A 17,828-nucleotide genomic window follows, 5' to 3' on the forward strand; every position below is an offset into this window, starting at 1 on the left:
TTAGGATTGCAACTTGCCCGGATTGACTTGAGGGCAGACCTAAGCTTAACTCAAGTGGCAAAGTCCTCAACTCGAGCTAATAAGGCAGCCTGAACATTGAATCTAAGCTCATTAACCCAAGCTCAACCTAAGCTTGAGCTTTTCAACATGGATTGAGCTTGAGCTCAAGCGTTGAGCTTAATTGGTTTCCAAACCCTCAACCCTAATTAATGTCAGATTGAGTTATCTTAACCCATGCACATCTCTTGTTCTACATAACTCGGCCCAGGTTCCCCCATCAATTGGGTTGAGCCTAGGCTTGCCAACCCAAGTTGCAGACTTATAATGCATGTGCATTTGCACAAGCTACATATAAACAGCAAATCACATTTATAGATTATATATGAATCTGTGGACTTAGGTCACACATAATCAACTTGTGGGCAACGTTCACCTGGGTTGCAAAGAAAAAACTAAATAAATAAAAAGTTGGAAAAAAACCAGCGTTCGTTGTTATTCCAAGACGAAAAATGGTTCAAGCTCTGAATGGCAAAATTGGAAAATGAAATATGGAAAAAAGACGCACTTATGAGTAAAATGATTTCAGGTGAGTTGGAGACGTGGAAATGAATTTTGTACTTTATAGTTTGAGACATTTATATAAGTGAATACTAATACGACTTCGAATGGGACATAAAGAACTGGGATTTAGCTGTTTTACACTTTTGATACACGTTAAAACATTTTAATATTTACCAATAAACCTTCAAAAATAATAAAATTATTTATAAACCCCTTATCAAATAAAGACTTAAATAAAACCCAATTTTTATATCATCTCAGCGAGAATAATGTCTGGATTTTTGGGAATACGAAGATGAATATATATTTACACATAAAAACTGAAGTTTGATAGAATTTCAGAAATTAAAATCCGTTTTGTGCTTTTAAAGCTTAATAGAGTATAAATAATCCTTTTTTTCACTGTTTCCCCTTATAAATTAAGAATCAGAAGATGAAGACATTTATCCAATACATATCCAGGTAGAGACATGAGAAATATTTTCCTTACTTACTTAGTAAGATTTCAAATCCAAAATCTTACTAAGGGTCCTTAAGCTAAATTGGATTACCAATTGGAAATCCAACACCATAATCCTCTAGATTTCTAGGATAAACTCATAAAAATAAAAATCAATAAAATCTTTTTTTGGGCTTGATCTAAGTTTTAAAAATGGACGGCTATTGAATTCCCACCGAATTCCCAAACTTTAATGGTGAAAAATAATACCTTTAAAGTTTTACTTTTTCTTTAAGTTCATAGAATTTTGTCCTCTACATCCTGTAGTATCAATTCATCGGATCACATTTTTGCATGCCACTAGGTGAGCTTAACGATGCTTAGTAAGATTTGAAATCTTACAAAGTTAGTAAGGCTAGAGTTGCTCTAGAAACATTAAAGTTTTGGAGTGAAGCATGGTTGGGACGTGTAAATTTTCTTTATTTGACAAGAGACTTATGAAAAATTTAATAATTTTTTAAGATTTATTGGTAAGTATTATAATATCCGTTTACCCGACTCATCCTACCCTTATAGCCTACCATTGTAGGTTGTATTATTCATTTCCTCCCCACTATAGCCTACTGTTGGACATGACTCGGGATAAGCTGTTGTAAATCAAATTGTCGCATGCATCGATCTACGGGATGATACAATACAATGTGTAAAAACACTACACAAAATCGATGCAGGCTCAGATTACGGATTACACGCACAATCTCCATATCTTCATCTACAATATGAAAATATGGATCCATACAATCTAAAAAAGAAAAAATAAATAAATAAGAGAAAATATTATAATAACATTTTAATTAAACATATAAATTAAAAATGTTTGTATTTATTATAGAGGGAAAAAAGAAAATTCAGTTCGATCTAGTATGATAATACACTATGATACAGATCACCAATATATGTCATATTATTTGTCATCCATCTACATGTTCGAATGAATGGAAGATTGTCACTCGTAAGTATGACCCTACCTATTGATAATCGTTCGTGTACCCATACTGGTAATAACGTAGTACATCTCATAAGTCTTGATTGCCACTTCCCTTTATTCATTACAAATTTATTAAAAGAATAATACAAAAATGCAAGAATGACAACATCTTGAGCATAATAAAATGTAACAAATAGATTTCTAAATAAATGAACTAAACTATTATCAACAGTCTTACCCAATGCATCTGGAAATAATGTGACTCCACACAGTGCCAATAGATATACATGAGTATACTGATATACATAATATAAAGTAAAATATTAATAAATAACATATATATATATGGGTCAGGTTCAAGGAACATATGAGAAAACATATGTAAAAACAATGTAACATTAATAAATTTTCAAAATATAGGTTAGAAGTTTCGAATCGAGCTGATTTTTTGTGAGGATGATCTCTATGATGGGAAGATCATCCAAAAAAAAAAAAAATTAGTCCAATCTGAAACTTCTAACCCCATTAAAAGTAATTTAGAATGTAGACCGTCGATTTTTTGTCAATAATTTGTAAATTACTTTTGATGGATTTAGAAGTTTCTGATTGAGCTAATTTTTTGTGAGGATAATCTTCTCATCATAGTGATCATCCTCGAAAAAAATCAGCTCAATCCAAAACCTCTAACCCATATTTTGAAAAACCATTGTTTATTCATATGTTTTTACATATGGCCCTTGAACCGCTCCTTATATATATATTGATAATAACAAAAAATTAAATTTTATCTCATCTAACAGACATTTGTCTATGTGGCAATCTCTCAAATGTATTACGTAGCCATGTAAGGCTAATAAAATTGCAAGGAAAGCTTCCATTAACAGGAAGTAGAACTCCAAGACACTTATAGATAAGACTGTGATACTCTTCTCTCATCGTACGCGACACTATAACATGGTACCAATCGATTTTCAATTCTAGACAATGCAAAGTGTCCTCTAATGTGATGGCTATCTCTCCAAGTGAAAAGTAGAACATGAAAGTCTGTGGCTAAAATCTCTCAGCTAATACATAACAAAGACATGAATCATGATGTAACCACCATATGCACTAGTAATGTTCAAAACCAGTAGTAGTAGCAAAGACCTTTCGTGGATCATTGATGTCGCAATCTCTAAAAAATTGTGAATGATATCGTAATCATAAAAGGTATTCATAATCAATCTATATAATTATAAAATTAATTATTAGATAATTATATAATTCAAACCAATTTGCATTATTAATTTTTAAATAAAATTTTTAACATGTCACATCCAAATATCACTCGAGATATAATCTTATCGATTAGTTACAACAACATTTGTAATTGAACCTCCAATAATACGTCCATCATTAGCTATCATTTATTACAATAATTTTTTTTATATAAATACAATATTTATATACTTATTTCACTTATTAATTTTAGTGATCTTAAATACAATGATCATGATCTAGATCATTTTATTAAATTTTTAATCTTGATGTTGATCTAGATTGAGATCACGATCAAGATTTTAATCAAGATCAAGATCAATATCAAGATCTAGATCGAGATCAAAACCAAGCTCATGATGATCATGACCAAGATCATGATGATCATCATCTTATTTTTGGATCATGATCATGATTAAGATCTAGATCATGATCATCTTATTTTTGAATCATGATCAAGATCTAGATCTTGATCTTGTTTTGGATCAAGATCTAGATCTTGATCTTGTTTTGGATCAAGATCATGATCATTTAGACCTAAAGGAAAAAAATCAGATTAAAAAACAAATCTTTTGGACTTGATCTAAGTTTTTGAAAATGGACGTCTATCGAACTTCCACCTAACTCCCAAATTTAAAATTGAAATTAAACTATGAAAAATAACTCTTTTTTTAATATTTTATTTTGAAAGTTCATAGAATTTTTTCTTTTACCGTTTGAAGCATGAGATCATGGTTTTGGATGCAACAAGTTGAGCCTTAGGACCTTACTAAGGGTGAAATTCTTACCAACTTAGAAAGGCTAGTCAGATTCAATCATCTATGTTATATAAAAGAAATGATAAATAAGTTGATTATGAGTAATCGTGGATATTCGTCGGATAGAATATAATGGTTCTATTAAATTTTAAATCCGACTCTAATTGATTTCAATAAAAAAAGAAATAGAACTGTGGTTTTTAGTTTCGTTAGATGGATAACCATCAAGGTTTTAAATCTCATTCGAGATCGAGACGCCTCGTTCGATATGTTTTGATATCGTCCACCAACGAGGTAGATAGATAAGTCAAACGTATCAGACGAGATTTAAAATCATGATTTATTTTTCTCATTATTGAACGAAACGACTTAAACATATCGGAAAGCTCATCTGAGACGACTCAGTCTTGTTTATGGATGAGACGAGACATCAAAACGAGTTTTAAAACCATGGTAACCATCGACATTCCTAGATAGAGATGCTTGTGCTGTTAGGTCATTCTATTTGCACACCTACCTTTATGATCGGTGCACCCACTTTTTTATACATCTAATTTAACATTTTAACCGCAAAATGTCTTGAGGTGGGTGCAAAAATGGTGGGTCCAAAATAAGTCTAGACCTTTTCAAAATGATCTAATAGTATGTTTGATTGCATGGAAAATGACTTTCCATGGAATTTGAAATCCATGAAAAAATAGTGGTGGAAAATAGGTAGGGTTGGAAAATCAAATTCCATTGTTTGATTTTATTTTGATAAAATCATGAAAAAAATATGAGAAAAAAAGAAAAAGAAGAAGGAGAGAAGGAGAAGGATGAAGAAGATGAGAGGAGGGGGAGAGGAAGAAGAAGATGAGGAGGAAGAGGGAGGGGGGAGGATGTGGCGGTGGTGACGGCGGCAACGACGACAATGGTGGCAACGTGGGTAAGTGAGGAAGAAAAATGGAGAACATGGTGGTGGTGATGGTAGTGACGGCGGAAGTAAGTGAGGAAGATGAGGGGAGAACGTGGTGATGGAGACGAATGTGAGAGAGAGAGAGAGAGAGAAGGTGGCAGGAGATGGACGAATGATGGCGATGGTGACAATGACGAGGTTAGTGTGATGGTGGTGTTTGTGGTAGTGGTGGTAGGGAAGAAGAAGATATAAGTGGGGAAGAATTGATAATGAAAAATATGGGTGGATTTCACTTTCCCACCTATATGGATGGGAAAGTGAAATTCATATTTTGGTGGACTTTTTGATTGGGGTGGAAAATGAATTTTCATTTTCATGTGCAATCAAATATACTCTTAGGATATATTTGATTACATGGAAAGTGATGGTGGTGATGGTAGGGAAGAAGAAAATATGAGTGTGAAAGAATTGGAGATGATAATTTTAGGTGGATATTGATGGATTTTTTTTATTTTGGTGGAAAATAAAATTTTATTTTCATGTGCAATCAAACACTTGAAAATATCATTTTTCATGGAAATTGATTTTCCACACATGTGCAATCAAACATACCCTAAATTCCGTCTAGAATTAGATCATCGAGAAAAAAAGAAATGAATGGCTATGATCCTCTGATTAGTATATGATAGGGCCCATTAATAGTTGGTCCCACCATTTACATCTGATTTTAGAAAGAAAGGAAAAAAAAAAAGTCTCATCTCCTGATGCTGATTGGTCTCTCTCTCTGATGGGAGTAGATAGCAACATTAGCAAGAAGAAGCTCAGAAAAAGTAACTCGCCCCTGATTGACCACGGTTGGATTCTCAGTCGAAAACCCTAAAATAATTGAAGAAGAAGACGAAGAGATGCTGATCCAAAACCCCGAAACGTTGGAAGAGGAGGAAGAGTCGCAATTACAAAACCCTAAAGCGATCGTGGAAGAAGAAGAGCTGCAGATTCAAGACCCTAAAACGATCGTGGAAGAAGAAGAGGTGCAGATTCAAGACCCTAAAACGATCGTGGAAGAAGAAGAGTTGCAAATTCAAGACCCTAAAACGATCGTGGAAGAAGAAGAGTTGCAGAATCAAAACCCTATAACGATCGTTGAAGAAGAAGAGTTGCAGATTCAAGACCCTAAAATTATCGTCGAAGAAGAAGAGTTGCAGATTCAAAACCCTAAAGCGATCGTCGAAGAAGAAGAGTTGCAGATTCAAAACCCTAAAGGGATCGTCGAAGAGAAAGAGCTGCAGATTCAGAATCTCGTAACAATCGAAGAAGTAAAAGAAGAAGAAGAAGAAGAGTTGCTGTTTCCGAACCCTAGAACGATAGAAGAAGAAGGCGATTTGCAGATTGAGAACCCTAATTCAATCCCTGAAGATTTTCAGGCTCTAAGCCCCCAATTGATCGAAGAAGAAGAAGAAGAAGAAGAGAAATCTCAACAACCTCAAAACCAAGCTTATGATCTCGACCAAGATTGCGATCTCCTCAACTTAGATAATCAACCACACCAACAACATGAACTAGAAGAACCAGAAGGTATGGATCTCTTTCCTCCTGTTCATGAAAACCCTCCTACTGTCCCTAATGTCTCTAGAAAAGGCACCAAGAGGAAGAAACCCTTGAATCCAAGACAAAGAGCTGCTCTAGAGAAGAAACTTCAGCTAATAAAAGAGAATCTGCGACCCATCCCTTTTGTTCCCAGCAAAACCCTAGATGTCTCCAAACATGAGAAGCTCTTCAAGCGTCTAGGGTTATGGGAATTTGCTCACCTCGAGTTCGATCGAGAGATCCGTAGTGATCTTCTCGCTCTTCTAATAGCGACTTATAACCCTAGTTTACGATCTAGCAATGTAAATGATTGTCGGATCATGGTCAATCGAGCTGATCTCGCTCGAGCTCTTAAACTCCCTGTGAAGAAAGATAAAACCATCATTTCACTAGAGACGTTGGATATGGATTCTGAAGTGTTATCTGAGGAATCAATTTCGTTTATCTGTGATTTTGTATCGAATTGGATTCTTCTTCACGAGGATACATGGATGATGCCAAATGAGGTTTTGACGTGGACTCGGTTTATCAAAGAGGGGCAACCACATAAGGTTGATTGGCCTGGCTTGATATGGTTTATGGTGGAGAAGGAACTGTTACAAGCACCGCAATTACGGTCTTGTTATTATGCTTCTCATTTGCAGTACTTGATGAAGTCTCAACGTGGTGATCTCTTCGGAGAAGAAACTAGGGTGGTGGTCCCTATGGAGGAAGAAGAAAACACTGTTGATTTGAAGATGAAGAGTTTGGCGGATTTCCAAGGAGAGGATGATTCGGATAACCAACTGATTGTATTGAGTCTTGGGCAGGACAAGAATGAGAGCAATCAACAAGAAGTTAGGGAGGAGGATGTTATGGATTTCGAAGAATGCAAGGAAGAACCTGGAGGTTCGGTACAATGGCTTTTGGATGGAAAGAGCAACATCAATCAGCATTGCTTGCAGCGTTGTAATCTAAATGAAGTTGAGGGTTCAGACAGTCAACACAGTATAAAAGAAGAAGAAGAAGAGGACGAGGAGGAAGAACAGCACATTTTTTCTTCGAAATGTCCTAATATGGATAGGTTAGCTTCTACTGACCTTCTTCAAGAAATGGAAACTACGAACATTCCTTATAGCCCTCCACCCATGCACCTCCACCATGGTCATTATTCTGGGGAATTTCTTCAATCTAGGGTTGACTCACAAATGATTCCTGGTAGTTCTTCTATGTTTGGTAATGCTTGCAAGAGAGAGCTTAGTGAGGATGATGGTGGTCTTCACTCCCTCAACGATCACCATAACAAGAGAATGAGGAGTGATGGACCTTGGGACCATAAATCGTCAGACTTAGACTCGTGCTTCGAACAAATGAGTAATTGGATGGGAAAAGCTAGAATGATCTACGCGGAAAAAGAGCAAACGTACATTAATGCCCAAGTGAATCAAGAGATTTTACTCTCTGAGCTGCAGCAGCGGAATAATATTATTGAAAACCTGCAAAAAACCAGGTGCGAAGTGCAGAAAAGAGAAATGCAGATTTATAAACTTGATCATGAACTTCTTGTCATGAACAATCTATTAGAAGGTTATCGGAAGGCTTTGAAGGAAACTCGACGGGCTTTCGCCGAGTATAGAGAACGGTTTCCACAGCCAGAGGAGCCACTTTACAAGGATGTTGGTGGGCCAGGTGGTATTGTTCTTAGCACCGTGGAATTGGAAAAACAGCGGTTGGAGCGAGAGGAAGAAGAGAAGGTGCTGCGTTGCATAGTTGAAGAAAAGTTCAAGGACTTCGAACTTGGTTGGTTTAGCAGGTTAGAAGAATATCTAAATAATGTCAATCTGATGGGTAAAAGGTTAATGGAGTTAGAGGAGGACTTCAGAACTTTTAAAGAAATATTTGCAAAGCGTAAGGTGTTAGAAGCTTGAGCATGCATTCCTAGGGAGGTATAGACAGGACTGCACACAAGATAAGATCTTTTGTTTAAATATTATTGTCTTTAGAAAGCACAGTCATTGTAGTTTTCTGATTTTATTAACTTAGTCTCCCCTGTTGATTGTGACAGCAAATTATGTGTTCTATTCTAATATATGTTTTGGCACCATTTGGCAATGACACAAGACACTAAACACACTTATTCTTGATTTCCTTTTTTATTTTTATATGGCGATGCCTATTTGAAGAATTTCAAAGTAGTTTCATTGTAAGGGGCTTCTGTTTATCTGCAAATATGTTTCTGATTGCAATGATTACCAATAATGCTTTATACCACAATGAGAACCTGAAATTGAAGTTATATGCAACATATTCTCTCTCCCAAACTCACATTTATATTTGTGAGGATTTCTTCAAAACAGAACTAATCAACTTTGTAGCTGGTATCTCTCACAAATTTATTGGTGGCTAAAGATTTCTTTGGATTATAACAAACCCACTGTGAAGGTTTAAAATCTCGTCTTGATGCAATGTTTTTTAATTAAGAGAAAAATCGATAGTCTCAACTAAAACAGTCCAATAAATTCCAAAACATTCAATGTTAGATATTTTGAGCCATGCTTATTGTTATAGTTATGGACTTCTTTACTGTGTCAATGTTTTTTTCCTAATCAGTCAACTCATGAATCATAATTATGCAACTGAGCATGAAGGAGAAAGCTATGTTTAAAAAGGTTTTCATTTTCTGTTTGTCTCATTGTTTAGTTATTGCAAGAAAAAGCACATTCCTTGGGGTGCAATAGTTCATGAATAGTGTTAAAATTACTCGCATATTTTTTTATATTGCTAACTGGACTTGTACCCATGACCTCAAGAGTCGTTTCGCAACTTGTTAAGCTGACTGAGCTATGTGTCTATAAAATACCCAAATTGCTCACATATTTATGTTCATGCTGATTCATATATAATTTTGTATGCGGTTGACATTAAGTAAGTCTGTAACATAATATTTTTTTAAATTAATTTGGGTTGAAGGGTGATTAATCAGAAAGGGTAGGACCTTTAGAATGAAATAATCTCCTAATGAATTATTTCTGCAAGCGTGTAGATATTACATCTTTATGACATTAAGCAAGTCTGTAACATAATATTCTTTTAAATTAATTTGGGTTGAAGGGTGTGATTAATCAGAAAGGGTTGGACCTTTAGAATGAAATAATCTCCTAATGAATTACATCTTAATGATCTCTTTTCTCATCCCTTAAGGAAACCTGTTTCTGGGTGTTTAAGTGTATTCTTCAACTTCAATCTTATTATTACATTGCAGTTTATATCATTAAGTGGGTGTTCTGTCATCAAAATCTTCAACTAAGATCTGCAAACTTCAATGAATCATGTATTTCTCAATTTTGGTTGGTTTATAGAGAGTTTGTTGAGGTTGACTTGAGTCTACAAGTTAAAGATTCTAGATGAGTGAAAGGAAGACCGGAAAATGGGTATATGAACACATTTACGATAAAAGAAGATGTAACAGACGTACCCCATTGTTACGGACGTACCCCATTGTTACCTTGTGCTTGTGTGTCACCCTAGCTCTCTCTCCAATGTAGCTCGTCAGTCTTACCCCAAAGTGCCCTAGGAGTCTCTCAACTCTCAAGGGACGCACACACACGCACAGAATATCCACTCACCCAAGAGAACGCTATGTGGTTGATACAAGTTCTTTTAAATTGTATTAAGAGGGGGTGACTGTTTTGGGGAGTTGAGGGTACTCTTTGGATTTATTGGCTTAATTTGAGCCAGAATGGCGAAGTAGTTCAAGTGCAGCATGTACCCTACACAATTAGGGGTAGGGGTTAGGTACGTGACACGTGGATCTGCCCTCTCAAATCTGTTGGATAAGGCTTTGATGATGATGATGATGAATTCTTGCATACTTTTGGTGTTTAACAGAGAGCTTGTTTGTATTAAAATATAGAGAGATTTTTGGGTACAACTCTCAGATCTTCTGTACACCATGCAATTTCGACAGAATTTAGTAGTGCAGCTACTCTTATTTTCTATGTCAATGGATCAGATCTGACCCGAAATCCTATCTGATCTACAAATTTAGGGTCTTTTGGACTCTGGATCAAGGTTGTGGGATCTGAACACCCGGAAACAAATATGCTTCAACAAAATTAATTAAAACAGGAATAGAACTAGCATAACAAGGCTTCTCAAAGGGCAGCTATCTAAAATAACATTAGTGATTTTTTAAATTGAAACTCATTAGATGGATAGGGCCATGTCATTTAAACCACTCTAAATAATGACTAAATTTGTTAGACAAAAAGTAAACAATGAGAATTCTTTTTTGTTATATTTAATTTTATTTGTTAAATATATATATAATATGAATTTGGCAATCAATTTTTCAAAATTTTAAATCAGAATCGAAATGATGAGTTAAAAAATCGAATCAAACCAATCTGAAATGCCTTGGTTTGATTTGGTTCGGTTCTCGGTTTGGCTTAATCCAATGTGCACCCTTAACTTTCCCCCATCAATTTATTTTAAAACAAACAGTAACTTATTGAACCTTTCAGTAATTTTCAAGAAAAACATATCAAACATTTTCAAAAAGGTTTGATAATAACATATCGAACGCTTTTCACATGGGATCTTGTGTAAGGAATTGTTCGGTATGTAACTACTGATCTAAGAACGATAAATTCGATAGAAACATACTGAAAAATACGCTATATACGATAGGTACATACTGAACAGTTTTTTACATGGGGGATCTCGTGTGTAAAAATGCATTCAGTATTTACATAGTGCTGATAAGTTCTTATTGAACGCACTGAAAATTTTGGAAAAAAGATTTGATGCAAATAATTAAAAAAATCGATTTTTAGCATGGTTCATTTGCAAAACGATAAAAAACAATTCCATGAACACAAGATGATGAAAATAAATGTAAAAAACTCATTTCCATCTATCAAAATACTTAATTATATCAGATAATGGTATATAAAAAAAAATTCAGATTTTAATGAATAATGTCCCCACAAATAAATCAGAACACGATTGTTTGATGAATCTCTGAAGAAAAATCGCGTTGTCATGTGGATTTGACTAAACTTTGATAGGTTTTTTCGATAAGAATGTTTTTGTAGGGCTTGATATGCTTCAAATCAATAGGACAAAACAGTTGTGTTTGTTCAGTGAGTGTTAAGTAGGTGTATACAGTAAAACAAAATAAAATCCAAAAGGGTATTCACGTGTTTACATATTATTGAAATTTAACGTTTAAGTTGATGTATCGAGCAAAATATTGCGCTGACCAAAAGAATGGATTTTAGCTCATTTCATGTTATCTTTATTTCTTTGGCGATTGATGGGAGACAAGATTGCTACTGGTCTTCGACGATGTAATCTTTAATCCCCATTGTTATGTAGATGTGTTACCCTTAAATGTGCAGCTCTAGAGTACCCATCAGGCTCTAAATTTTCTTATTTTATATAACAGAAAAAAAAAAAAAAAAAAAAAGTCATTTAAAATTATTACACCCAAGAAAAGAAAAAAAACTAAGAAAAAGGTACAACAAAGTGACAAACAGCATCAACAAGACCACCCCACAACCCATAAACCTTTGCCCCCATTGCCCCCTCTATCCAAATAATTTTTTTAAAAAAAATTACAAATTAAAAAAAGAAAAGAATTAATGATCATAAAATACAAAGAAAAAAAAAAAAAAAAAGGATAACACCATCACCACCACCACCCTCCCTAAACAGAAACAAAGCAATCTTCTAAGTTCTCACCAACTAAGATCAAAAGTCCACGTGTCCTTTTCCTTAACATCCAATCTTGTAAGCTTCCTAAAGGTCCCACCAACACAAATGAGGGAGACACATCACGTGAATGCGCATGTTAGCATAATGCATTACAGCCTCTCATCCCACCCCTCACACACACACTTCAATTGAGAAACTCTTCTTTCTCTGTACATCCATGTATATCAGTAGGTGAAGTTCCCATCTTCTTGAGATTCTGTTGGTGATAAACTTGCCTTAATCTCTCTATTTCTTGCTTCAATGCTTCTTGATGAGCTGCATTTTATGCCAAAAAAAACATGTGTAGGTTAAGCTTTTTAATCATATAAACTTAAGCAACAAAACCCACCTTTTCTTTCTCCCACCAAAATTCACAAACTTAAATGCTTAATTTTCATAAGATCCAATTTAAGCCCATTGTAGATAATTTCCAAATCAACCCAAATTAATCACTCTAAAAGAAGTTACATTAAATTAAATCCATTTAATTTTAATTCTCAAGGTCTTTTATGGTTTATCTTGTTTAATTAGTTTTGTACGCAATTTTTTTGGTTAGACTTGATGCCATAAGTTCATAAAGATTACCCACCAAAAAAATATATATATATATATATATTAATGAAACCATTAAGAATAAATCTTGTTTTAATAGAGGATAATCAACTACTCACCATCTTTGAAAATCTTATCTTGAGTGAGAGCAGCAATTCTTTGCTTAAGAGTGCTGTTGTCCACGCTAAGAACTAGACGTTGATGGTCTAGAAATGCAACTCGTGGTGACAATGCTGATACTTCTGTCTTTAATTGTTTAGACATTAAAAAGAAAGAAAAATAAGTATTTTTAGTGCATAATTTTTGACATTCTTCAAAATTTCATGTAGTTTTGAAATGTTTCAGTAGAATATTTTTGTTTCGGTTAAAATTGAAACAAAACATCAAATATTTCAGGACTATCTCATAGTATTTCGACCGAAATATTACTTTGAAATGAGATTTTAAACCTTAGTTGTTGAAAATTAATAAGGTACAAGGTTGAGATTTAATTACATACTTGTAATGAGTTTACGCTTCGTTCGAGCTCAGAGATGTATTGTAGCTTCCTCACTCTTGACCTCTGCGCGGATTGTCGATTTGCCAATATCCTAACATAAACACAAAGATAAAAAACCAAGAACAAATGAATCCCAATTATAATTCACAATTAGTACCTCTTAACCCTCTTTGGGTCAATAATCGGGTCACCATTAGTAGTAGAAGGCGAAGGAAGTTGTGGGTCTGCTTTGCATGAGCTCTGTACCTCCCCTGATTCATTCCTTAACTGTTGATCAGACGGTTTCTCATCATTAATGCTATTGTGATCCGATGGAGTGGATGGATTGGGTGATGAAACCGTTTGTGGTATTGTACCCGAAATTTCATCCGAAAACATAGACAGTAATTGCTCATCATCCAACTTGTCGAAATCATTGTTCTCCAATACGGCCGAAGAATTCCTACATTCCTTGATCAATGGTGCTTCGAGGAAGGCAATTGAGTCGCTCGCTGACCTTCGATGGGCACCTCGTTTCACCGACGAGAAGTCGAGGAATTCGTCAACCCAAGAAGGTTGTTGGGTTGTGGTAGTGGTAGTAGTAGTGGTAGGGGTGGTGGTGGGCATCAAATTACCCATAGAGGGTATCCTTTGGTGAGGGAAATTAGACCAATTTGGTGTCATATTTGGGACTTTGGGAGGTAACTGTGCCATTCTATCTACAAAATTCTAAGAGATTGAGTGATGGGTAAGAGAGAAAAAGAAGAAGCAAACCAACCAACCAACCAACCAACTCTTAACAAATTTTATACTCTCTCAAACCCATTGTTGGAATGTTAAAAGGGATGAGAGAGAGAATCAAAAAAACAATAACAATAACAAAAACATCATCATTTAGCCTTATATTTGCTTTTCTTTCTATCTATCTCTTGAGAAAGAGAGAGAGAGAGAGAGAGAGAGGCCCATTGAGGTGTGGGAATTGGGTGAAGGTGGTCACATGGGAGATTGAGACAGCTAGCTACAGCTGGGAAGGATGTTGGGTCTCAACGGTTTTACTGGAAAGTCGCAGTAGTTTAATAACTGGCGGAATCAGCAACCACGTGCCGATGTGACCTTCTCTTTTGCTTGGGTTTAGAATAACAATCTAATATAATTAGGACAAAAGGAATATTTCCTATGCATCCCTCCTACATTCTATAATTTGTAGGAGAACAAATGTAATCCATCCATCTATCGATGACACATATATCTAGAAAAGTCATGCGCATTTGATTGATTTTTGGTTTTACATGACCAAAAATAATATTTTAAAAGAGCGAGAGGAAGACCAGAAACAACTGAAGTGGACCTTCTTTGTAGTGCATTTGCATTTCTCCTCTTAACTCACTCTAGTAATTTTATACGGTTGAGAGAGCACCACGACAGTAAATCACCTTGTATAAATTTAGGAATTCAATCGCCGTTCATTTTTAAAATTCTTGATTTAATTAAAAAAAATATATATATTTTTCTTTAATTTCTTTTTTCAAATCATATCTAGAGAATGATAATATGGATTGAAGTACATAAAACAAATAGAGATGGAGTCGTGCTGGAGTGACCTCAAGATTGTACCTCGTATGGCACATCGTGAAAATGTGTAGGAACCATAGATGCTTTTTTGACTTATATCTGGATGAAAATATCCATGGTTCTTACACACTTCAAGTTAGGATGTGTGATATGAGGTCCAATCTTGAAGTCACTTCAACATTATTCATAGATGGCATGATGGTGCATATACTAAATTCAATGAAAATGGATAGGAACATACTTTCTTGGATCGAATCAATCAGATGAACATGATTTATTTAGCAGAACCCAGATCTTTCGAATAAGTTTCAATGATGATGACGGAGAACATGATTTGTTCAATTAACCCTAATTTTTAAGATAAAACTTCTATACATAAGTAATAAACCGTTCAATCGATGGACCAACTTTGGGACTACGAAGATAAGGTAGGTCATGTACCCATTTTGTTATAGTTAAGATACACATGAGATCTTTTAATAATATAAATATAAATTAAGATAGTGGTGTAGCAGTGTAGTGGAAGGGGTGGGGATTAGGGGTGTGGGGATGAGCTGTGAAAGGAGGGAGCTTGAGAGTATCATGTCCCTCACATGTGAACTGATGACATGTCCCCACCTTTCTTCACTTTTGTCCCCAAACCATACACTCACATGGGAGAGTCTATCACTGTGTTTCTTGGTACCTTCTATCATCTCTCAATTTGGCCATTTTTTTGTGCTAGTTTATTAATTTCCTGTCTTGAAGGATATTAATAGAGATTAGAGAAGACTTGGAGCATGTTGAGTCAATATTTTAATCAAAATTCTTCTATAAATAATAAATATCTGAACTTATTCCTATAAAAATAATCATTCAATTAATGAGATGTACCCTTAAAATCGTGTCGAGAGGGGACGATCATGATCATGCATGTTATGAGTTGATGCTTGCATTGCCGATTATTTAAATCTTTTAAAGTTGAAATAGGATTCGTGTTGTCGATCTAGTTGATGAAGATGTACAATGGTCCATATGTCATCATGGATTGAAATGTGATCGATAATCTTGGTTGAGACATGTATTTTTATTTGTATGTTGGTACCACATGAATTAGTCCCATGTAATTGACATAGAACTCCTCTTTCTGATACAATAATTGATTTTATTTTATATATTTATATAAATTTGAGTTCCCAAAAATTCTTATTGTACCGTACAAGGGAAAGGGAGAACAAGGGTGTGGGAGAATCAAAAGAGGTATTTCTTTAAGTGAAAAAGTCCTAAAAGGGAAATATTATCCACTTTGTGTATTTTTTTTGTTCATTCAATGCTCATTGCTCAATTTAAGGGTAATAATGACCATGGTTTTACGACTTAAAACTGACTCGAATACTATTAGGTCAAGTAGTGTTGACAACTCGCGAGTTGACTCAGGTTTCTCAAATAAAAATATAGTAAATCTATAAATATTTAAAAAATAATTTCAATATCTTAAAAATAAATATCTTTTTTTTTTTCAACAAAAAATATTATATATGACATAATAACTTGACGAGTTTCTGAATGACTCATTGCATTTTTTAGCTGATTTGAAAAGTTGGTTTCATCGAATTTTGGGGACCAAATCACTTCAAAATTCAATTGTGCATGATAGGTGTAATCACTGACAGAAGAAGATCCACATATAAATGAATCTTGAAAAATCTTTGAAATCACGTTTAAATATTGTGACAATTAGTTGAAACCAGAGCTTAATATATTGTAGATGACTTCGAGTGATAGGACATCAAGCGATGAGAAAAAACGAAGGTCAATATACGTAATATTTTCTTGTTTAAATAAAATTTTGTGGAACTAAAACCTAATTTGGGTGTTTGAATGAACTTTAGCCATTGGAGAAAACAATCGAAATGTACACACATCATTCATGCCATGTATCTCGAGGTCTTGCAGGTGATTTTAACTCTTAACCCCCACTCCTTATCTTCTTCCTCACCATAAAGTCTTACCCAAAAATTTATCATCCACACTGAAATAATTTTTTCATTCAATTATATATAAATATATTTTTAGAGATTACTATTGCCACATCAATTCCTATATAAATCATCAAAGAATTATAGTTGGTGTGGCGTTAGCAACAGTTAGTGTGGCAATAACAACTTCTTTTTTTTTTTTTTTTTTTTTTTCCAAATATGTAATCCTCTACATAGATTTGAGCGTAAATCACGGATAAAGTAGTTTAATTCTCCCTCAACTCGCCACGGTGAACCAAACGTGGTAAAGGGGTCCATGACACGTGGAACCCATTTCTAGATTGGGTCTGGGACCAATCAAATAAGGATTGAACTTGAACCTTGTCGGGTCATTTTTTTGTATCTGATATCAAAATTAGGATCCAAATCTGATCCGATAACAATCAGATTGGGTTGATCTGGATCGGATAAAATCCGATTTGACATACAAGATATAGATAAACTTCATATATATTTAACAAAACATATAGTGAAATTTACATACTTTCTCACATTTTATTGGATCAGGACCCTGTCGGATTGAGATATGCTTGATCCCAAACCGATCCAATCGGTTATCAAATTGGTACTTATCAGAACTCAAATCCTTGATTCAAATCCAAAGTAATCAGATCAATTGACAGCCATTGATGGAGGTTCAATACCATGGCCAATCTGTAATGTTGATGTGGTCATCATCAATCTGTAATGTCCAAATGCTGAAATTTCACACTTCCACCGACATAAATTAAAAATCACATGGTTCGAGCATTCTTAACCATTCGATCATTGACCTCTGATTGGTTCTCGTCATCACCATCCTCCTAAACTAAAACAAAAACACATATTTATTGATAGGATTTTGTTAGGGCCCTCTGATTGGTCTATATTTAAACATTATTGGTACTCTTATTTGTAGAGGTCATTTAGATATAATGTTAGACAGTCCAATTGTACAATGAATTATTTGTATTTCGAAGACTATCCTCACAAAATTTCAATATATTC

The 17,828-nt window shown here is 34.6% G+C and overlaps 2 protein-coding genes across 2 annotated transcripts; one reads left to right on the forward strand and one right to left on the reverse strand.

Annotated features, from left to right (window-relative positions):
• The first annotated feature begins 5,654 nt into the window (after nucleotides 1–5,654).
• LOC147411190 (uncharacterized) lies at nucleotides 5,655–8,568 on the forward strand. The gene has a single exon (XM_086445754.1). It carries the CDS (start codon nucleotides 5,804–5,806, stop codon nucleotides 8,390–8,392), a length of 2,589 nt encoding a protein of 862 aa, XP_086301880.1. The 5' UTR covers nucleotides 5,655–5,803; the 3' UTR covers nucleotides 8,393–8,568.
• Nucleotides 8,569–12,079: 3,511 nt separating this feature from the next.
• LOC147411191 (basic leucine zipper 34-like) lies at nucleotides 12,080–14,257 on the reverse strand. Its single transcript, XM_086445761.1, has 4 exons — nucleotides 13,430–14,257; nucleotides 13,273–13,363; nucleotides 12,893–13,019; nucleotides 12,080–12,497 (listed from the first exon to the last, which is right to left on the reverse strand). The coding sequence occupies exons 1-4, from the start codon at nucleotides 13,963–13,965 to the stop codon at nucleotides 12,367–12,369; spliced, it is 885 nt and encodes a 294-aa protein (XP_086301887.1). The 5' UTR covers nucleotides 13,966–14,257; the 3' UTR covers nucleotides 12,080–12,366.
• Between the last annotated feature and the right edge of the window lie 3,571 nt (nucleotides 14,258–17,828).

This window comes from Akebia trifoliata, chromosome 1 (genome assembly GCF_017979445.1).
Source record: "Akebia trifoliata isolate Shusen 1 chromosome 1, ASM1797944v1, whole genome shotgun sequence".
Taxonomy (NCBI): domain Eukaryota; kingdom Viridiplantae; phylum Streptophyta; class Magnoliopsida; order Ranunculales; family Lardizabalaceae; genus Akebia; species Akebia trifoliata.